We start from the raw sequence: 23,948 nt of genomic DNA on the forward strand, positions 1-23,948 counted from the left end.
AACTGAGCCATAAGGGACCCCCTCCGTCAAACTCAACCCTGCAGTTGCCATGCTCTACCAACTGAGCCATAAGGGACCCCCTCCGTCAAACTCAACCCTGTCGTTGCCATGCTCTACCAACTGAGCAATAAGGGACCCCCTCCTCAAACTTAAGCCCTGTCGTTGCAAGCACCATGCTCTACCAACTGAGCCATAAGGGACCCCCTCCTCAAACTCAACCCTGTCGTTGCCATGCTCTACCAACTGAGCCATAAGGGACCCCCTCCTCAAACTCAAGCCCTGTCGTTGCCATGCTCTACCAACTGAGCCATAAGGGACCCCCTCCTCAAACTCAAGCCCTGTCGTTGCAAGCACCATGCTCTACCAACTGAGCCATAAGGGACCCCCTCCTCAAACTCAACCCCCTCTCATCTTCCTCCTTCTCCATCTGTAACTTGAATCAATCCATCCTCTGGACACTGATGGTGATAGATACCCATCTTCTGGGTATCAACCTATCAGGGTTCAGTCCTTTGGTCTTATTTAAACAGGCCTCGCCAGGAGTTACAAATCTGTACACCTGCAGCGCCAACACTCAGCAACGATCAGCAAGACAAATGACAGGAGGTGAGAATAAATCAACAAGCAGCCAACGTGAGAGTGAGGAGAGGAGAGGAGAGGAGGTCAGTCAGCAGGGGGGTGAGTGAGGTGGATGAGGAGAGGGGGTCAGTCAGCATGGGGGTGAGTGAGGTGGATGAGGAGAGAGGAGAGGAGAGGAGCTCAGCCAGCTATTGAGAAAGGCCGCCGTAGGCAGACATGGCTCTCAAGAGAAGACAGGCTATGTGCTCACTGCCCACAAAATGAGGTGGAAACTGAGCTGCACTTCCTAACCTCCTGCCCAATGTATGACCATATTAGAGAGACATATTTCCCTCAGATTACACAGATCCACAAAGAATTCGAAAACAAACACAATTTTGAAAAACTCCCATATCTACTGGGTGAAATTCCACAGTGTGCCATCAGAGCAGCAAGATTTGTGACCTGTTGCCACGAGAAAAGGGCAACCAGTGAAGAACAAACACCATTGCAAATACAACCCATATTTATGCTTATTTATTTTCCCTTGTGTACTTTAACCATATATATATATATATATATGACATTTGTAATGTCTCTATTGTTTAGAAACTTCTGTATGTTTAATGTTTACAGTTAATTGTTATTGTTTGCTTCACATTTGTATATTATCTACCTCATTTGCTTTGGCAATGTTAAACACATTTCCCATGCCAATAAAGCCCCTTGAATTGAATGGAATTGAGTAAGGTGGATGAGGAGAGGAGAGGAGGAGAGAGGAGGAGAGAGGAGAGGAGAGGAGAGGAGCTCCACAAGGCTCTTACCTCTGTGTATCTGACCACTACAAGTTTAGAGAGGAGGCACTGCAGACGATATCTCTCTCAGGTCATTACATCTCCCTATTTTCTCAAGCTGTCCTCCTGCCTGTGACAAAGTCCCACGACTGTAGTGCCAACCCCCTGGGAAGAGAAGAGACCACAGCCTCTTCTCCTCACCAACGCCGTCGGCTCCCAGGGCTGGCGGACACATAACTCTAGCTTAATTAAAAGGAGAGGTTCATCTCAGATGGAAACGGGCTGGGGACTCTGGGATATCCGGGAAGCTGGGTGGCTTCCACAGGGAAGCACATTAAAGATATTTAAACTGAGATGAGGAAATCACTAGTAACACTTCAGAGGGTGTGTAATAGGGGGAGGGGGAGGGTGTGTAATAGGGGGAGGACGGAGGGTGTGTAATAGGGGGAGGACGGAGGGTGTGTAATAGGGGGGAGGGGGGAGGGTGTGTAATAGGGGGATGACGGAGGGTGTGTAATAGGGGGAGGGGGAGGGTGTGTAATAGGGGGAGGACGGAGGGTGTGTAATAGGGGGAGGACGGAGGGTGTGTAATAGGGGGAGGGGGGGAGGGTGTGTAATAGGGGGAGGGGGAGGGTGTGTAACAGGGGGAGGGTATGTAACAGGGGGAGGGTGTGTAATAGGGGGAGGACGGAGGGTGTGTAACAGGGGGAGGGTGTGTAACAGGGGGAGGGTGTGTAATAGGGGGGGGGGAGGACGGAGGGTGTGTAACAGGGGGGAGGGGGAGGGTGTGTAACAGGAGGGAGGGGGAGGGTGTGTAATAGGGGGAGGACGGAGGGTGTGTAATAGGGGGAGGGTGTGTAATAGGGGGAGGACAGAGGGTGTGTAATAGGGGGAGGACGGAGGGTGTGTAATAGGGGGGGAGGGTGTGTAATAGGGGGGAGGACAGAGGGTGTGTAATAGGGGGAGGACGGAGGGTGTGTAATAGGGGGAGGGGGGAGGGTGTGTAATAGGGGGAGGGACGGAGGGTGTGTAATAGGGGGAGGACGGAGGGTGTGTAATAGGGGGGGAAGGGGGAGGGTGTGTAACGGGGGAGGACGGAGGGTGTGTAACGGGGAGGAGGACGGAGGGTGTGTAACGGGGGAGGACGGAGGGTGTGTAATAGGGGGAGGACGGAGGGTGTGTAACGGGGGAGGAGGACGGAGGGTGTGTAACGGGGGAGGACGGAGGGTGTGTAACGGGGAGGAGGACGGAGGGTGTGTAATAGGGGGGAGGACGGAGGGTGTGTAACGGGGGAGGACGGAGGGTGTGTAATAGGGGGGAGGACGGAGGGTGTGTAATAGGGGGGAGGACGGAGGGTGTGTAACGGGGGAGGACGGAGGGTGTGTAACGGGGAGGAGGACGGAGGGTGTGTAATAGGGGGGAGGACGGAGGGTGTGTAATAGGGGGAGGGTGTGTAATAGGGGGGAGGGTGTGTAATAGGGGGGAGGACGGAGGGTGTGTAATAGGGGGAGGACGGAGGGTGTGTAACAGGGGAGGACAGAGGGTGTGTAATAGGGGGAGGACGGAGGGTGTGTAACAGGGGGGAGGACGGAGGGTGTGTAACGGGGGAGGACGGAGGGTGTGTAACAGGGGGGAGGATGGAGGGTGTGTAACAGGGGGGAGGACGGAGGGTGTGTAACGGGGGAGGACGGAGGGTGTGTAACAGGGGGAGGACAGAGGGTGTGTAACAGGGGGGAGGACGGAGGGTGTGTAATAGGGGGGAGGACAGAGGGTGTGTAACGGGGAGGAGGACGGAGGGTGTGTAATAGGGGGAGGACGGAGGGTGTGTAATAGGGGGGAGGGGGAGGGTGTGTAACGGGGGAGGACGGAGGGTGTGTAACAGGGGGGAGGATGGAGGGTGTGTAACAGGGGGAGGATGGAGGGTGTGTAACAGGGGGAGGACGGAGGGTGTGTAACAGGGGGAGGATGGAGGGTGTGTAACAGGGGGAGGACGGAGGGTGTGTAACAGGGGGAGGACGGAGGGTGTGTAACAGGGGGAGGACGGAGGGTGTGTAACAGGGGGAGGACGGAGGGTGTGTAACGGGGGAGGACGGAGGGTGTGTAATAGGGGGAGGGTGTGTAACAGGGGGAGGACGGAGGGTGTGTAATAGGGGGAGGGTGTGTAACAGGGGGGAGGACGGAGGGTGTGTAATAGGGGGAGGACGGAGGGTGTGTAACAGGGGGAGGACGGAGGGTGTGTAACGGGGGAGGACGGAGGGTGTGTAATAGGGGGAGGGTGTGTAACAGGGGGGAGGATGGAGGGTGTGTAAAACCCCAGACCCCACCCCAGAGAGAAGGAAGTCAGGAGAAACACAGTAGAGAGAGAAGTCAGTCAGGAGAAACACAGTAGAGAGAGAAGTCAGTCAGGAGAAACACAGTAGAGAGAGAAGTCAGTCAGGAGAAACACAGTAGAGAGAGAAGTCAGTCAGGAGAAACACAGTAGAGAGAGAAGTCAGTCAGGAGAAACACAGTAGAGAGAGAAGTCAGTCAGGAGAAACACAGTAGAGAAGTCAGGAGAAACACAGTAGAGAAGTCAGGAGAAACACAGTAGAGAGAGAAGAACATCAGGAGAAAGCTCTGTCACCATACAGGGAGGGGAAAGCAAAGCACCCTGGTCTACATCGACACTTCAAATGCCTCCCTATTCCCTATGGGCTCTGGTCAAAAGCAGTGCTCTATACAGGGTGTAGGATGCAGCCTTGTGATATGCAGCAGCCTCTCATTCCTGAGAGAAGAGGTGTAGAGAGAGAGAGAGAGAGAGAGAGAGAGAGAGAGAGAGAGAGAGAGAGAGAGAGAGAGAGAACTGCTGCATATAGCTGCTATGTGACTGGACTGTAATGGAGAGGTACTTAAACAACACTGAGTTGCTTCAATGGCTCCCTGGGAGCATAGCAGAAATTCTCTTTCTTTTAATTCTTCATCTCCACTGTTTCACATGATCTGAGTCAGAGCGCTCTTTATTCAGAATGTGTCTTCATGGTGAGACGGACAGGAAATGGCTGTAGGCTAGTAAAACTATGAATTTAAAGTGCCAAAAGATGGGCTGTTGTAGTCCGTGCCCCAGTCTTTCCCTGGTCTTTGTTCTCATTGCTTCAGTTTTCATCTCGTCTTTATTCCCATGTTCATCCCATCTTGTAGCCCAAGACAGATTGAAAACCATCCTAGGGTTTGGTTCATTCTGGGAGAGGAAGCCATGAGCCCAGAAGCCAAGAGTCAAGTTCACAGCAGAAAGCACCAGTCTAACAACACACATTCTATGTAGTTATAATGATGTGTCCATCGGTACAGTTCTAGATGAGGAACATCATGTCATATGCACCAGCTTGGACCTTTTACTGGTAGGGAGAGGGAGAAGTAAGGAGAGCTGGAGGGAGAGAGATTGGTGGGGGGAGAGGGAGAGAGAAGTAAGGAGGGCTGGAGGGAGAGGGAGAGAGAGGGTAGAGGAGGGAGAGAGATTGGTGGGGGGAGAGGGAGAGGGAGAGAGAAGTAAGGAGGGCTGGAGGGAGAGAGATTGGTGGGGGGAGAGGGAGAAGTAAGGAGGGCTGGAGGGAGAGAGATTGGTGGGGGGAGAGGGAGAGGGAGAGAGAAGTAAGGAGGGCTGGAGGGAGAGAGATTGGTGGGGGTAGAGGGAGAAGTAAGGAGGGCTGGAGGGAGAGAGATTGGTGGGGGGAGGGAGAAGTAAGGAGGGCTGGAGGGAGAGGGAGAGATGGAGAGAGAGAACGGTGGAGAGAGAGCGAAGTAGGGAGGGCTGGAGGGAGAGGGAGAGAGAGAAGTAAGGAGGGCTGGAGGGAGAGGGAGAGGGAGAGAGGGAGAGAGAGAGGGAGAGAGAAGTAAGGAGGGCTGGAGGGAGAGGGAGAGAGAGGGTAGAGGAGGGAGAGAAGGCTTGAGGGAGAGAGAGAGAGAGAGAGGGTGAGAGAGTAGAGGAGGGAGAGAAGGCTGTAGTGGACTGTAGTGGACTGGAAGGAGAGAGGGCTAGAGGGAGATAGAGTAGAGGAGGGAGAGAAGGCTGTAGTGGACTGTAGTGGACTGGAAGGAGAGAGGGCTAGAGGGAGATAGAGTAGAGGAGGGAGAGAAGGCTGTAGTGGACTGTAAGGAGAGAGGCCTAGAGGGAGAGACAGTCTCTTTACCGTTCTGTGTGAGCTTGGTGGAACACACCAGGGTTGCTATCTGGAAGGAGTCCTTGCTGATGGTACAGTTGCCCAGGTTGTGTGTACCCTTCCCTGTAGTGGACAATCCCTTCTCCTCCAGCTCCACCTTGGTAGCAGGCAGGTTCAGGTACAGAGACGAGTCCTCCAGCTTCTTAGCCTCCGCCTGGGGCCATACAGAATTACACATTCAAATACACCTGGTCCGTGCTGTTATATTACCTACCCTGAATACGATGAGGTGGTGTTATATTACCTGCCCTGTATACGATGAGGTGGTGTTATATTACCTGTATACGATGAGGTGGTGTTATATTACCTACCCTGAATACGATGAGGTGGTGTTATATTACCTGCCCTGTATACGATGAGGTGGTGTTATATTACCTGTATACGATGAGGTGGTGTTATATTACCTGTATACGATGAGGTGGTGTTATATTACCTGAATACGATGAGGTGCTGTTATATTACCTGTATACGATGAGGTGGTGTTATATTACCTGTATACGATGAGGTGGTGTTATATTACCTGTATACGATGAGGTGGTGTTATATTACCTGTATAGGATGAGGTGGTGTTATATTACCTGTATAGGATGAGGTGGTGTTATATTACCTGTATAGGATGAGGTGGTGTTATATTACCTGTATTCGATGAGGTGGTGTTATATTACCTACCCTGTATACGATGAGGTGGTGTTATATTACCTACCCTGTATACGATGAGGTGGTGTTATATTACCTACCCTGTATACGATGAGGTGGTGTTATATTACCTACCCTGTATACGATGAGGTGGTGTTATATTACCTACCCTGTATACGATGAGGTGGTGTTATATTACCTACCCTGTATACGATGAGGTGGTGTTATATTACCTGAATACGATGAGGTGGTGTTATATTACCTGAATACGATGAGGTGGTGTTATATTACCTACCCTGTATACAATGAGGTGGTGTTATATTACCTGTATACGATGAGGTGCTGTTATATTACCTGTATACGATGAGGTGCTGTTATATTACCTGTATACGATGAGGTGCTGTTATATTACCTGAATACGATGAGGTGGTATTATATTACCTGAATACGATGAGGTGGTGTTATATTACCTACCCTGTATACAATGAGGTGGTGTTATATTACCTGTATACGATGAGGTTGGTGTTATATTACCTGTATACGATGAGGTGCTGTTATATTACCTGAATACGATGAGGTGCTGTTATATTACCTGAATACGATGAGGTGGTGTTATATTACCTACCCTGTATACAATGAGGTGGTGTTATATTACCTGTATACGATGAGGTTGGTGTTATATTACCTGTATACGATGAGGTGGTGTTATATTACCTGAATACGATGAGGTGGTGTTATATTACCTGTATACGATGAGGTGGTGTTATATTACCTGAATACGATGAGGTGGTGTTATATTACCTGAATACGATGAGGTGGTGTTATATTACCTGAATACGATGAGGTGGTGTTGTATTAACTACCTTGTATACGATGAGATCGTGCTCTCCGTCCCTCAGGGTCGTCCCATCGTACCTCATCAGCTTCACAAACGACAGGGCGAATATCTTCTCCGATTTGTCTTTGGCTGCAGGGGGAGGAAAGGATACAACCAGTTAGAGCACCGCCCACTGAACCAGACAACCAGTTAGAGCCCCTCTGAACCAGACAACCAGTTAGAGCCCAGGCCCACTGAACCAGACAACCAGTTAGAGCCCAGGCCCACTGAACCAGACAACCAGTTAGAGCCCAGGCCCACGGAACCAGACAACCAGTTAGAGCCCAGGCCCACGGAACCAGACAACCAGTTAGAGCCCAGGCCCACTGAACCAGACAACCAGTTAGAGCCCAGGCCCACGGAACCAGACAACCAGTTAGAGCCCAGGCCCACTGAACCAGACAACCAGTTAGAGCCCAGGCCCACGGAACCAGACAACCAGTTAGAGCCCAGGCCCACGGAACCAGACAACCAGTTAGAGCCCAGGCCCACTGAACCAGACAACCAGTTAGAGCCCAGGCCCACGGAACCAGACAACCAGTTAGAGCCCAGGCCCACGGAACCAGACAACCAGTTAGAGCCCAGGCCCACGGAACCAGACAACCAGTTAGAGCCCAGGCCCACGGAACCAGACAACCAGTTAGAGCCCAGGCCCACTGAACCAGACAACCAGTTAGAGCCCAGGCCCACGGAACCAGACAACCAGTTAGAGCCCAGGCCCACTGAACCAGACAACCAGTTAGAGCCCAGGCCCACTGAACCAGACAACCAGTTAGAGCCCAGGCCCACTGAACCAGACAACCAGTTAGAGCCCCGCCCACTGAACCAGACAACCAGTTAGAGCCCAGGACCACTGAACCAGACAACCAGTTAGAGCCCTGCCCACTGAACCAGACAACGGGTTAGACCCCCGCTCCACTGAACCAGACAACCAGTTAGAGCCCTGCCCCACTGAACCAGACAAGCAGTTAGAGCCCTGCTCCACTGAACCAGACAACCAGTTAGAGCCCTGCTCCACTGTACCAGACAACCAGTTAGAACCCTACTGAACCAGACAACCAGTTAGAGCCCCGCCCACTGAACCAGACAACGGGTTAGAGCCCCGCTCCACTGAACCAGACAACCAGTTCGAGCCCTACTGAACCAGACAACCAGTTAGAGCCCTACTGAACCAGACAACCAGTTAGAGCCCAGTCCCACTGTACCAGACAACCAGAATACAACACATATGAATCATACACTATCCCATCCTCAGTCAGGACACAAAGGAGTCCAGTAATCTGAACTGCAATAATTGTGTTGTATCCAGTCCATATGGCAGAGTGTATTTGATGACATCCCCCAGGGAGAATGATGTCAGCACACTGTATATTCAGAGTGTATTTGATGACATCCCCCAGGGAGAATGATGTCAGCACACTGTATATTCAGAGTGTATTTCTACCTCATCCCCCAGGGAGAATGATGTCAGCACACTGTATATTCAGAGTGTATTTGCACCACATCCCCCAGGGAGAACGATGTCAGCACACTGTATATTCAGAGTGTATTTGCACCACATCCCCCAGGGAGAACGATGTCAGCACACTGTATATTAAGAGTGTATTTGCACCACATCCCCCAGGGAGAACGATGTCAGCACACTGTATATTCAGAGTGTATTTGCACCACATCCCCCAGGGAGAATGATGTCAGCACACTGTATATTCAGAGTGTATTTGCACCACATCCCCCAGGGAGAACGATGTCAGCACACTGTATATTCAGAGTGTATTTGCACCACATCCCCCAGGGAGAACGATGTCAGCACACTGTATATTCAGAGTGTATTTGCACCACATCCCCCAGGGAGAATGATGTCAGCACACTGTATATTCAGAGTGTATTTCTACCTCATCCCCCAGGGAGAACGATGTCAGCACACTGTATATTCTGACCAGACCCTGAGGGTACCACATAGACAATAGAACAGTATTTGTGAAGCAGCCTCCGTGTGGGTCCTATATAAACCGAGAGGAGAGTTACGGCTGTGCCCGGTTAAGTTTAACGTCGGATGGGACCGAATACATCACCATCACAGATCAACAAGCTCAAATTTACGTGACGTTCAGGAGCGTGATTCACCGGGAGCATCTGGTGCATTCAATCTGTATAAATCAACTTATTGGTTTTCTGCCTGTAGCCTGGCGCGGTGAATAATCGCTCTGCTCGCTGGACTGGAAGACGACCAATAGAAAGATAGAAGAGGACTACGGTATGTATGCTGCGGAGTCAGGAGAGGAGTGGATTCACTACGCAATGACTTCCATCAGACACAAGCACAGAGGCACAGATTAAAACAGCTGGGAGTCAGTGGATTATTTTGTACTCTCTCTCTCTCCTACCTCCTATACACTGAATGATAACATCGCCCCCAACAGGTGAATAGGGCAGGACGGGAAATATCAGCCATCAAACATGCCTCAGGTAATCATCCAACCTGAGCCAGAAAGACAAGGCAATTAACTATACGGAAGGGAAATTATTTAAAAACGCAACATGCAACAATTTATAGGATTTGACTGAATTACAGTTCAAAGAAGGAAAATAGTGCATTTAAATAATATATATATAATAATAAATTCATTAGACCATAATCTATGGATTTCACTTGACTGGCTGGATGGCAGAGTGACTGGTTGGCTGACTGGCTGGCTGGCAGAGTGACTGATTGGCTGACTGGCTGGCTGGCAGAGTGACTGATTGGCTGATTGGCTGGCTGGCAGAGTGACATTGGCTGACTGGCTGGCTGGCAGAGTGACTGACTGGCTGGCTGGCAGAGTGACTGATTGGCTGACTGGCTGGCTGGCAGAGTGGCTGGCTGGCAGAGTGGCTGGCTGGCAGAGTGGCTGGCTGGCAGAGTGACTGGCTGGCAGAGTGACTGACTGACTGGCTGGCAGAGTGACTGACTGACTGGCTGGCAGAGTGACTGACTGACTGGCTGGCAGAGTGACTGGCTGACTGGCTGGCAGAGTGACTGGCTGGCAGAGTGACTGACTGACTGGCTGGCAGAGTGACTGACTGACTGGCTGGCAGAGTGACTGACTGACTGGCTGGCAGAGTGACTGACTGGCTGGCTGGCAGAGTGACTGACTGGCTGGCAGAGTGACTGACTGACTGGCTGGCAGAGTGACTGACTGACTGGCTGGCAGAGTGACTGACTGACTGGCTGGCAGAGTGACTGACTGACTGACTGGCTGGCAGAGTGACTGACTGACTGACTGGCTGGCAGAGTGACTGACTGACTGACTGGCTGGCAGAGTGACTGACTGACTGGCTGGCAGAGTGACTGACTGACTGACTGGCAGAGTGACTGACTGGCTGGCAGAGTGACTGACTGACTGACTGGCTGGCAGAGTGACTGACTGACTGGCTGGCAGAGTGACTGACTGACTGGCTGGCAGAGTGACTGACTGACTGGCTGGCAGAGTGACTGACTGACTGGCTGGCAGAGTGACTGACTGACTGGCTGGCAGAGTGACTGACTGACTGGCTGGCAGAGTGACTGGCTGGCAGAGTGACTGACTGGCCGGCAGAGTGACTGACTGGCTGGCAGTGACTGACTGACTGACTGACTGGCAGAGTGACTGACTGACTGACTGACTGGCAGAGTGACTGACTGACTGACTGACTGGCAGAGTGACTGACTGACTGACTGACTGGCAGAGTGACTGACTGACTGGCAGAGTGACTGACTGACTGACTGGCAGAGTGACTGACTGACTGACTGGCAGAGTGACTGACTGACTGACTGGCAGCGTGACTGGCTGGCTGGCTGGCAGAGTGACTGACTGGCTGGCTGGCAGAGTGACTGACTGGCTGGCAGAGTGACTGACTGGCTGGCAGAGTGATTGATTGATTGACTGGCTGAGTGATTGATTGACTGACTGACTGGGTGAGTGACTGGCTGGCTGAGTGATTGATTGATTGACTGGCTGAGTGACTGACTGGCTGGCAGAGTGAGTGAGTGGCTGGCAGAGTGACTGACTGGCTGGCAGAGTGAGTGAGTGGCTGGCAGAGTGAGTGAGTGGCTGGCAGAGTGAGTGAGTGGCTGGCAGAGTGAGTGAGTGGCTGGCAGAGTGAGTGAGTGGCTGGCAGAGTGAGTGAGTGGCTGGCAGAGTGAGTGAGTGGCTGGCAGAGTGAGTGAGTGGCTGGCAGAGTGAGTGAGTGGCTGGCAGAGTGAGTGAGTGGCTGGCAGAGTGAGTGAGTGGCTGGCAGAGTGAGTGAGTGGCTGGCAGAGTGAGTGAGTGGCTGGCAGAGTGAGTGAGTGGCTGGCAGAGTGAGTGAGTGGCTGGCAGAGTGAGTGAGTGGCTGGCAGAGTGAGTGAGTGGCTGGCAGAGTGAGTGAGTGGCTGGCAGAGTGACTGAGTGGCTGGCAGAGTGATTGATTGACTGACTGACTGGCTGGCTGGCTGGGTGAGTGACTGACTGGCTGAGTGACTGACTGGCTGGCTGAGTGAGTGGCTGGCAGAGTGACTGAGTGGCTGGCAGAGTGACTGAGTGGCTGGCAGAGTGACTGAGTGGCTGGCAGAGTGACTGCGTGGCTGGCAGAGTGACTGAGTGGCTGGCAGAGTGACTGAGTGGCTGGCAGAGTGACTGAGTGGCTGGCAGAGTGACTGGGTGGCTGGCAGAGTGACTGGGTGGCTGGCAGAGTGACTGGGTGGCTGGCAGAGTGACTGGGTGGCTGGCAGAGTGACTGGGTGGCTGGCAGAGTGACTGAGTGGCTGGCAGAGTGACTGAGTGGCTGGCAGAGTGACTGAGTGGCTGGCAGAGTGACTGAGTGGCTGGCAGAGTGACTGAGTGGCTGGCAGAGTGACTGGGTGGCTGGCAGAGTGACTGGGTGGCTGGCAGAGTGAGTGAGTGGCTGGCAGAGTGACTGACTGGCTGGCTGGGTGACTGACTGGCTGGCTGAGTGACTGACTGGCTGGCTGAGTGACTGACTGGCTGGCTGGCTGAGTGACTGACTGGCTGAGTGATTGATTGACTGGCTGAGTGATTGATTGACTGGCTGAGTGATTGATTGACTGGCTGAGTGATTGATTGATTGTCTGAGTGATTGGCTGACTGACTGGCTGCCTGAGTGACTGGCTGGCAGGCTGCCTGAGTGACTGGCTGGCAGGCTGCCTGAGTGACTGGCTGGCAGGCTGCTTGCGTGACTGGCTGGCAGGCTGCCTGCGTGACTGGCTGGCAGGCTGCCTGCGTGACTGGCTGGCAGGCTGCCTGAGTGACTGGCTGGCAGGCTGCCTGAGTGACTGGCTGGCAGGCTGCCTGAGTGACTGGCTGGCAGGCTGCCTGAGTGACTGACTGGCAGGCTGCCTGAGTGACTGACTGGCAGGCTGCCTGAGTGACTGACTGGCAGGCTGGCAGGCTGCCTGAGTGACTGGCTGGCAGGCTGCCTGAGTGACTGGCTGGCAGGCTGTCTGAGTGACTGGCTGGCAGGCTGCCTGCGTGACTGGCTGGCAGGCTGCCTGAGTGACTGGCTGGCAGGCTGCCTGAGTGACTAGCTGGCAGGCTGCCTGAGTGACTGGCTGGCAGGCTGCCTGAGTGACTGGCTGGCAGGCTGCCTGAGTGACTGGCTGGCAGGCTGCCTGAGTGACTGGCTGGCAGGCTGCCTGAGTGACTGGCTGGCAGGCTGCCTGAGTGACTGGCTGGCAGGCTGCCTGAGTGACTGGCTGGCAGGCTGCCTGAGTGACTGGCTGGCAGGCTGCCTGAGTGACTGGCTGGCAGGCTGCCTGAGTGACTGGCTGGCAGGCTGCCTGAGTGACTGGCTGGCAGGCTGCCTGAGTGACTGGCTGGCAGGCTGCCTGAGTGACTGGCTGGCAGGCTGCCTGAGTGACTGGCTGGCAGGCTGCCTGAGTGACTGGCTGAGTGTATGAGAAGTAAACCGTGCTAGAGGTTTAGTCTTTGCTGAAGCCCACAACAGTGTGTGTGTGTGTGTGTGTGTATCAATGCTGAAGGAGAGGACGGATCGCTTCACCCTAAATACAGCACGTTTCAAACTGACAACCCCCCATTCCAGGCTGTCTGGACCTGCTAATTGATCGTTTTGCATACGGCCGCCCCGCCCAGCTCCTCTTGGCTGGACTAACCAATAATACACCATGAGGCGAGCAGATGGAGCAACAAGGCTGCCAGGACAGGCTTCCTCAGCCCTGTTCCACACCCATAAACATTAAAAACACTAACAAAAATAAATACATACATTTAGAATGGAGTCCCTTCAGCCAGGTGGACGCCTTTACAACATACAAATGAGCAGTTACAGGCATTTAATTCTCCCAGCCCGGGACCCTCCGACAGCCAGCCCGGGGCCCTCCGACAGCCAGCCCGGGACCCTCCGACAGCCAGCCCGGGACCCTCCGACAGCCAGCCCGGGACCCACCGACAGACAGCCCGGGGCCCTCCGACAGCCAGCCCGGGGCCCTCCGACAGCCAGCCCGGGGCCCTCCGACAGCCAGCCCGGGACCCTCCGACAGCCAGCCCGGGACCCTCCGACAGCCAGCCCGGGACCCTCCGACAGCCAGCCCGGGGCCCACCGACAGCCAGCCCGGGGCCCTCCGACAGCCAGCCCGGGACCCTCCGACAGCCAGCCCGGGACCCTCCGACAGCCAGCCCGGGACCCTCCGACAGCCAGCCCGGGACCCTCCGACAGCCAGCCCGGGACCCTCCGACAGCCAGCCCGGGACCCTCCGACAGCCAGCCCGGGACCCTCCGACAGCCAGCCCGGGACCCTCCGACAGCCAGCCCGGGACCCTCCGACAGCCAGCCCGGGACCCTCCGACAGCCAGCCCGGGACCCTCCGACAGCCAGCCCGGGACCCACTGACAGCCAGCCCGGGACCCTCCGACAGCCAGCCCGGCCATTCCAACAGTATTACATGAATCTCATTTATGTAGAGGAATTTCATTCCAGAATTAAAGTGACACAGGGTGAACTGACCAGAGCTTGTGTCCTAAATGGCCTCCTGTTCCCTATGAGTGCCAGGATGTAGGGCCAGGACCCAGTCTGCTTGACTTGGACGACTGGGGACAGGTTAGGAGCCAATTGCTTAGTATTTATGAATTCATTGTCTGAATAATTGTATGAATTTACATTTGTGCTCGTAGCCTTGTGGTCTAAATTATGAATTTATATTTGTGCTCATGGCCTAGGGTGGTCTAGTGGTCCATGAATTTAAATTTGTGCTTGTGGCCTAGTGATCAAAGTTACCTCCATCTTTCCCCACTGTCATCCCCTCTCCATCTTTCCCCACCGTCATCCCCTCTCCATCTTTCCTCCACTGTCATCCCCTCTCCATCTTTCCCCCACTGTCATCCCCTCTCCATCTTTCCCCACTGTCATCCCCTCTCCATCTCTCCCCACTGTCATCCCCTCTCCATCTTTCCCCACTGCCATCCCCTCTCCATCTTTCCCCACTGTCATCCCCTCCATCTTTCCCCACTGTCATCCTCTCCATCTTTCCCCACTGTCTTCCTCTCTATCTCAGTTAAATAAAGTCAGAAAAGACCTTAAAAACATTCACATTTGTACTTACATTCTTGAGATGATCGGTGACGGAAGGTGAATCGCAGGTGACTTCGGTTCACGTCTTCAATAGGGATGGCAACCTGGAGGTTCAACAGTAAGACAGGAGACAGACAGCTAAATGAAACTCAATGCATCTCAAATTAAAGTACACACATGTACATGTACACACACACACACTCACAAAAACAAAAGGAAATAAGACAGACAAACCTTGATGGTTTCAAACCAGCGTGGCTGTTTGATCTGGTAGTAGATGACAGACTTGTACTCCAAGATGCCCTCGTCTCCAGCACCAGGGAACATCACGTTCTGAAAGAGAGAGAGAAAGGTGGAAATGGAGAGTGAATTTTAATATAATAATAAATACCATTTAGCAGAAGCTTTAATCCAAAGCAACTTAAAGTTATCCGTACATTATACATAAGGGTGGTCCCGGGAATCAAACCACTATATTGTAAAAGCCATGTTCTACTAACTGAACTACAGAGGACCATGTTCTACTAACTGAACTACAGAGGACCATGTTCTACCAACTGAACTACAGAGGACCATGTTCTACCAACTGAACTACAGAGGACCATGTTCTACTAACTGACCTACAGAGGACCATGTTCTACTAACTGACCTATAGAGGACCATGTTCTACTAACTGAACTACAGAGGACCATGTTCTACCAACTGACCTACAGAGGACCATGTTCTACTAACTGACCTACAGAGGACCATGTTCTACTAACTGAACTACAGAGGACCATGTTCTACTAACTGAACTACAGAGGACCATGTTCTACTAACTGACCTACAGAGGACCATGTTCTACTAACTGAACTACAGAGGACCATGTTCTACCAACTGAACTACAGAGGACCATGTTCTACTAACTGAACTACAGAGGACCTGGAGCCATGTTCTACTAACTACAGAGGACCATGTTCTACCATCTGAACTACAGAGGACCATGTTCTACTAACTGAACTACAGAGGACCATGTTCTACTAACTGAACTACAGAGGATCATGTTCTACTAACTGAACTACAGAGGACCGTGTTCTACTAACTGACCAACTGAGGACCGTGTTCTACTAACTGACCTACAGAGGACCATGTTCTACTAACTGAACTACAGAGGACCGCGTTCTACTAACTGACCTACAGAGAACCATGTTCACCTAACTGAACTACAGATGACCATGTTCTACTAACTGACCTACAGAGGACCATGTTCTATTAACTGAACTACAGAGGACCGTGTTCTACTAACTGACCAACTGAGGACCGTGGTCTACTAACTGACCTACAGAGGACCATGTTCTACTAACTGAACTACAGAGGACCGCGTTCTACTAACTGACCTACAGAGAACCATGTTCACCTAACTGAACTACAGAGGACCATGTTCTACTAACTGACCTACAGAGGACCATGTTCTATTAACTGAACTACAGAGGACCATGTTCTACTAACTGACCTACAGAGGACCATGTTCTACTAACTGACCTACAGAGGACCATGTTCACCTAACTGAACTACAGAGGACCATGTTCTACTAACTGACCTACAGAGGACCATGTTCTATTAACTGAACTACAGAGGACCATGTTCTACTAACTGAACTACAGAGGACCATGTCCTACTAACTCAACTACAGAGGACCGTGTTCTACTAACTGAACTACAGAGGACCGTGTTCTACTAATTGAACTACAGAGGACCATGTTCTACTAACTGAACTACAGAGGACCATGTTCTACTAACTGACCTACAGAGGACCATGTTCTACTAACTGACCTATAGAGGACCATGTTCTACTAACTGACCTATAGCGGACCATGTTCTACTAACTGACCTATAGAGGACCATGTTCTACTAACTGAACTACAGAGGACCATGTTCTACTAACTGAACTACAGAGGACCATGTTCTACTAACTGAACTACAGAGGACCATGTTCTATTAACTGACCTACAGAGGACCATGTTCTACTAACTGAACTACAGAGGACCATGTTCTATTAACTGAACTACAGAGGACCATGTTCTACTAACTGAACTACAGAGGACCATGTTCTACTAACTGGCCTACAGAGGACCATGTTCTACTAACTGAACTACAGAGGACCATGTTCTATTAACTGACCTACAGAGGACCATGTTCTACTAACTGGCCTACAGAGGACCATGTTCTATTAACTGAACTACAGAGGACCATGTTCTACTAACTAAACTACAGAGGACCATGTTCTATTAACTGACCTACAGAGGACCATGTTCTACTAACTGAACTACAGAGGACCATGTTCTATTAACTGAACTACAGAGGACCATGTTCTACTAACTGAACTACAGAGGACCATGTTCTACTAACTGGCCTACCAGAGGACCATGTTCTACTAACTGAACTACAGAGGACCATGTTCTATTAACTGACCTATAGAGGACCATGTTCTACTAACTGACCTATAGCGGACCATGTTCTACTAACTGACCTATAGCGGACCATGTTCTATTAACTGACCTATAGAGGACCATGTTCTATTAACTGACCTACAGAGGACCATGTTCTATTAACTGACCTATAGAGGACCATGTTCTATTAACTGACCTATAGAGGACCATGTTCTACTAACTGACCTATAGCGGACCATGTTCTATTAACTGACCTATAGCGGACCATGTTCTATTAACTGACCTATAGAGGACCATGTTCTATTAACTGACCTATAGCGGACCATGTTCTATTAACTGACCTATAGAGGACCATGTTCTATTAACTGACCTATAGCGGACCATGTTCTATTAACTGACCTATAGAGGACCATGTTCTATTAACTGACCTACAGAGGACCATGTTCTATTAACTGACCTACAGAGGACCATGTTCTATTAACTGAACTACAGAGGACCATGTTCTACTAACTGAACTACAGAGGACCATGTTCTATTAACTGACCTACAGAGGACCATGTTCTACTAACTGAACTACAGAGGACCATGTTCTATTAACTGAACTACAGAGGACCATGTTCTACTAACTGAACTACAGAGGACCATGTTCTACTAACTGGCCTACAGAGGACCATGTTCTATTAACTGACCTACAGAGGACCATGTTCTATTAACTGACCTATAGAGGACCATGTTCTATTAACTGACCTATAGAGGACCATGTTCTACTAACTGACCTATAGCGGACCATGTTCTACTAACTGACCTATAGCGGACCATGTTCTATTAACTGACCTATAGAGGACCATGTTCTATTAACTGAGCTACAGAGGACCATGTTATATTAACTGACCTATAGAGGACCATGTTCTATTAACTGACCTATAGCGGACCATGTTCTATTAACTGACCTATAGAGGACCATGTTCTATTAACTGACCTACAGAGGACCATGTTCTATTAACTGACCTATAGCGGACCATGTTCTACTAACTGACCTATAGCGGACCATGTTCTATTAACTGACCTATAGAGGACCATGTTCTATTAACTGAGCTACAGAGGACCATGTTATATTAACTGACCTATAGAGGACCATGTTCTATTAACTGACCTATAGCGGACCATGTTCTACTAACTGACCTAGAGAGGCCCATGTTCTACTAACTGACCTATAGAGGACCATGTTCTACTAACTGACCTATAGAGGACCATGTTCTACTAACTGACCTATAGAGGCCCATGTTCTACTAACTGACCTATAGCGGACCATGTTCTACTAACTGACCTATAGAGGACCATGTTCTACTAACTGACCTATAGCGGACCATGTTCTACTAACTGACCTACAGAGGACCATGTTCTATTAACTGACCTATAGAGGACCATGTTCTATTAACTGACCTATAGAGGACCATGTTCTACTAACTGACCTATAGCGGACCATGTTCTACTAACTGACCTACAGAGGACCATGTTCTATTAACTGACCTATAGAGGACCATGTTCTATTAACTGACCTATAGAGGACCATGTTCTATTAACTGACCTATAGCGGACCATGTTCTATTAACTGACCTATAGAGGACCATGTTCTATTAACTGACCTACAGAGGACCATGTTCTATTAACTGACCTACAGAGGACCATGTTCTATTAACTGACCTATAGCGGACCATGTTCTACTAACTGACCTAGAGAGGCCCATGTTCTACTAACTGACCTATAGAGGACCATGTTCTACTAACTGACCTATAGAGGACCATGTTCTACTAACTGACCTATAGAGGCCCATGTTCTACTAACTGACCTATAGAGGACCATGTTCTACTAACTGACCTATAGAGGCCCATGTTCTACTAACTGACCTATAGAGGACCATGTTCTACTAACTGAACTACAGAGGACCATGTTCTACTAACTGAACTACAGAGGACCATGTTCTACTAACTGACCTATAGAGGACCATGTTCTACTAACTGACCTATAGCGGACCATGTTCTACTAACTGACCTATAGAGGACCATGTTCTACTAACTGACCTATAGAGGACCATGTTCTACTAACTGACCTATAGAGGACCATGTTCTACTAACTGACCTATAGAGGACCATGTTCTACTAACTGACCTATAGCGGACCATGTTCTACTAACTGACCTATAGAGGCCCATGTTCTACTAACTGACCTATAGCGGACCATGTTCTACTAACTGACCTATAGAGGACCATGTTCTACTAACTGACCTATAGCGGACCATGTTCTACTAACTGACCTATAGAGGACCATGTTCTACTAACTGACCTATAGAGGCCATGGGGCCAGTATCATCAGCTTAAGGCTGTGTTAATATAAAGCAGGAACTCCAGCCAGTCTGTCCACCAACCCAAGTCCCCTGAAAACACCCTGCTTAATTAGAAAGAAATTAGAAATTAAATATTAAACTGACCACTGCAGTGTGTGTGTGTCTGTGTGTGGTGTGTGTGTGTGTGTGGTGTGCGTGTGTACGTGTGTGTGTGTGTACATGTGTTGCTGGAGAGACCAGCTGGTGCTACTGGTCCAGACAAGTCATTATCTTCACCCAGTGGATCCCTGCGGTGGGTCAGGGCCTCGCTGTAAACCACTATGCCCTCCGTGGTGGGGGAGGGGAGGGACGAAAGGGATGAGGGGGAGGGATGGAGGGAGGGAGGGAGGTTCTCTATCAACCAGGTCAGTGGTCCCTCAACCTCCTCCAGACACACACACACACACACACACGTTACTTGCAAGAGTATTCGTTTTACAAAGACATAATATAAAGACAGAGGAACCACAGAGTCAGACAGAGGAACCACAGTCAGCCAGAGGAACCACAGAGTCAGCCAGAGGAACCACAGTCAGACAGAGGAACCACAGAGTCAGACAGAGGAACCACAGAGTCAGACAGAGGAACCACAGAGTCAGACAGAGGAACCACAGAGTCAGACAGAGGAACCACAGAGTCAGACAGAGAAACCACAGAGTCAGACAGAGAAACCACAGAGTCAGACAGAGAAACCACAGTCAGACAGAGGAACCACAGAGTCAGACAGAGGAACCACAGAGTCAGACAGAGGAACCACAGAGTCAGACAGAGGAACCACAGAGTCAGACAGAGGAACCACAGAGTCAGACAGAGGAACCACAGAGTCAGACAGAGGAACCACAGAGTCAGACAGAGGAACCACACAGTCAGACAGAGGAACCACAGTCAGACAGAGGAACCACAGTCAGACAGAGGAACCACAGTCAGACAGAGGAACCACAGAGTCAGCCAGAGGAACCACAGTCAGCCAGAGGAACCACAGAGTCAGACAGAGGAACCACAGAGTCAGACAGAGGAACCACAGAGTCAGACAGAGGAACCACAGAGTCAGACAGAGGAACCACAGAGTCAGACAGAGGAACCACAGTGTCAGACAGAGGAACCACAGTCAGACAGAGGAACCACAGTCAGACAGAGGAACCACAGTCAGACAGAGGAACCACAGTCAGACAGAGGAACCACAGTCAGACAGAGGAACCACAGAGGACCCACAGTCAGACAGAGGAACCACAGAGTCAGACAGAGGAACCACAGAGTCAGACAGAGGAACCACAGAGTCAGACAGAGGAACCACAGAGTCAGACAGAGGAACCACAGAGTCAGCCAGAGGAACCACAGAGTCAGCCAGAGGAACCACAGTCGGACAGAGGAACCACAGTCGGACAGAGGAACCACAGTCAGAGAAGAGGAACCACAGTCAGACAGAGGAACCACAGAGTCAGACAGAGGAACCACAGTCAGACAGAGGAACCACAGTCAGACAGAGGAACCACAGTCAGACAGAGGAACCACAGAGTCAGACAGAGGAACCACAGTCAGACAGAGGAACCACAGTCAGACAGAGGAACCACAGTCAGACAGAGGAACCACAGTCAGACAGAGGAACCACAGATTCAGACAGAGGAACCACAGTCAGACAGAGGAACCACAGAGGACCCACAGTCAGACAGAGGAACCACAGAGTCAGACAGAGGAACCACAGAGTCAGACAGAGGAACCACAGAGTCAGCCAGAGGAACCACAGAGTCAGCCAGAGGAACCACAGAGTCAGCCAGAGGAACCACAGTCAGCCAGAGGAACCACAGTCAGCCAGAGGAACCACAGTCAGACAGAGGAACCACAGTCAGAGAAGAGGAACCACAGTCAGACAGAGGAACCACAGAGTCAGACAGAGGAACCACAGAGTCAGACAGAGGAACCACAGAGTCAGACAGAGGAACCACAGTCAGACAGAGGAACCACAGTCAGACAGAGGAACCACAGAGTCAGCCAGAGGAACCACAGTCAGACAGAGGAACCACAGTCAGACAGAGGAACCACAGAGTCAGACAGAGGAACCACAGAGTCAGACAGAGGAACCACAGAGTCAGACAGAGGAACCACAGAGTCAGACAGAGGAACCACAGTCAGACAGAGGAACCACAGTCAGACAGAGGAACCACAGTCAGACAGAGGAACCACAGTCAGACAGAGGAACCACAGAGGACCCACAGTCAGACAGAGGAACCACACAGTCAGCCAGAGGAACCACAAAGTCAGACAGAGGAACCACAGTCAGCCAGAGGAACCACAGTCAGACAGAGGAACCACAGTCAGACAGAGGAACCACAGTCAGACAGAGGAACCACAGTCAGACAGAGGAACCACAGAGCAACCACAGTCAGACAGAGGAACCACACAGTCAGACAGAGGAACCACACAGTCAGACAGAGGAACCACAGTCAGACAGAGGAACCACAGAGTCAGCCAGAGGAACCACAGAGTCAGACAGAGGAACCACAGAGTCAGACAGAGGAACCACAGAGTCAGACAGAGGAACCACAGTCAGACAGAGGAACCACAGTCAGACAGAGGAACCACAGTCAGACAGAGGAACCACAGAGTCAGACAGAGGAACCACAGAGGAACCACAGTCAGACAGAGGAACCACAGTCAGACAGAGGAACCACTGTCAGCCAGAGGAACCACTGTCAGCCAGAGGAACCACAGTCAGACAGAGGAACCACACAGTCAGCCAGAGGAACCACAGTCAGACAGAGGAACCACAGTCAGACAGAGGAACCACAGTCAGCCAGAGGAACCACACAGTCAGCCAGAGGAACCACACAGTCAGACAGAGGAACCACACAGTCAGACAGAGGAACCACAGTCAGACAGAGGAACCACAGTCAGACAGAGGAACCACAGTCAGACAGAGGAACCACAGTCAGACAGAGGAACCACAGAGGAACCACACAGTCAGACAGAGGAACCACACAATCAGACAGAGGAACCACAGTCAGACAGAGGAACCACAGTCAGACAGAGGACCCACAGTCAGACAGAGGAACCACAGAGTCAGCCAGAGGAACCACAGAGTCAGACAGAGGAACCACAGAGTCAGCCAGAGGAACCACAGAGTCAGCCAGAGGAACCACAGAGTCAGCCAGAGGAACCACAGTCAGACAGAGGAACCACAAAGTCAGACAGAGGAACCACAGTCAGACAGAGGAACCACAGAGTCAGCCAGAGGAACCACAGAGTCAGCCAGAGGAACCACAAAGTCAGACAGAGGAACCACAGTCAGACAGAGGAACCACAGAGTCAGACAGAGGAACCACAGAGTCAGCCAGAGGAACCACAGAGTCAGCCAGAGGAACCACAGTCAGACAGAGGACCCACAGTCAGACAGAGGAACCACAGAGTCAGACAGAGGAACCACAGAGGAACCACAGTCAGACAGAGGAACCACAGTCAGACAGAGGAACCACTGTCAGCCAGAGGAACCACAGTCAGACAGAGGAACCACACAGTCAGCCAGAGGAACCACAGTCAGACAGAGGAACCACAGTCAGACAGAGGAACCACAGTCAGCCAGAGGAACCACAGTCAGACAGAGGAACCACAGTCAGACAGAGGAACCACAGTCAGACAGAGGAACCACAGAGTCAGACAGAGGAACCACACAATCAGACAGAGGAACCACAGTCAGACAGAGGAACCACAGTCAGACAGAGGACCCACAGTCAGACAGAGGAACCACAGAGTCAGCCAGAGGAACCACAGAGTCAGCCAGAGGAACCACAGAGTCAGCCAGAGGAACCACAGAGTCAGCCAGAGGAACCACAGAGTCAGCCAGAGGAACCACAGAGTCAGCCAGAGGAACCACAGAGTCAGCCAGAGGAACCACAGTCAGCCAGAGGACCCACAGAGTCAGACAGAGGAACCACAGAGTCAGACAGAGGAACCACAGAGTCAGCCAGAGGAACCACAGAGTCAGACAGAGGAACCACAGTCAGACAGAGGAACCACAGTCAGACAGAGGAACCACAGAGTCAGCCAGAGGAACCACAGAGTCAGCCAGAGGAACCACAAAGTCAGACAGAGGAACCACAGAGTCAGACAGAGGAACCACAGAGTCAGACAGAGGAACCACAGAGTCAGACAGAGGAACCACAGAGTCAGCCAGAGGAACCACAGAGTCAGCCAGAGGAACCACAGTCAGACAGAGGAACCACAGTCAGACAGAGGAACCACAGAGTCAGCCAGAGGAACCACAGAGTCAGACAGAGGAACCACAGAGTCAGACAGAGGAACCACAGTCAGACAGAGGAACCACAGAGTCAGACAGAGGAACCACAGAGTCAGACAGAGGAACCACAGTCAGACAGAGGAACCACAGAGGAACCACAGTCAGACAGAGGAATCACAGAGGAACCACAGTCAGACAGAGGAACCACAGTCAGACAGAGGAACCACAGTCAGACAGAGGAACCACAGTCAGACAGAGGAACCACAGAGTCAGACAGAGGAACCACAGAGTCAGGCCTCAAACAA

At 51.4% G+C, this 23,948-nt stretch overlaps 2 protein-coding genes across 2 annotated transcripts in view; one reads left to right on the plus strand and one right to left on the minus strand.

Moving 5' to 3' along the window:
- The window catches only part of LOC135511833 (dedicator of cytokinesis protein 1-like), a 513,132-nt gene extending 498,201 nt beyond the window's left edge, over positions 1–14,931 (minus strand). The window contains exons 1-4 of the mRNA XM_064933315.1: positions 14,837–14,931; positions 14,634–14,706; positions 7,048–7,151; positions 5,519–5,702 (exon numbers count right to left, since the gene is read on the minus strand). Coding sequence (XP_064789387.1) covers positions 5,519–5,702; positions 7,048–7,151; positions 14,634–14,706; positions 14,837–14,929 — 454 coding nt within the window. The 5' untranslated portion in view covers positions 14,930–14,931. The remainder of the gene's footprint in view (positions 1–5,518; positions 5,703–7,047; positions 7,152–14,633; positions 14,707–14,836) is intronic.
- Positions 1–23,948, plus strand: part of LOC135513383 (dedicator of cytokinesis protein 1-like) — a 1,066,221-nt gene that overhangs the window by 601,545 nt on the left and 440,728 nt on the right.

Source organism: Oncorhynchus masou, chromosome 24 (genome assembly GCF_036934945.1).
Source record: "Oncorhynchus masou masou isolate Uvic2021 chromosome 24, UVic_Omas_1.1, whole genome shotgun sequence".
NCBI classification, from domain to species: Eukaryota; Metazoa; Chordata; class Actinopteri; order Salmoniformes; family Salmonidae; genus Oncorhynchus; species Oncorhynchus masou.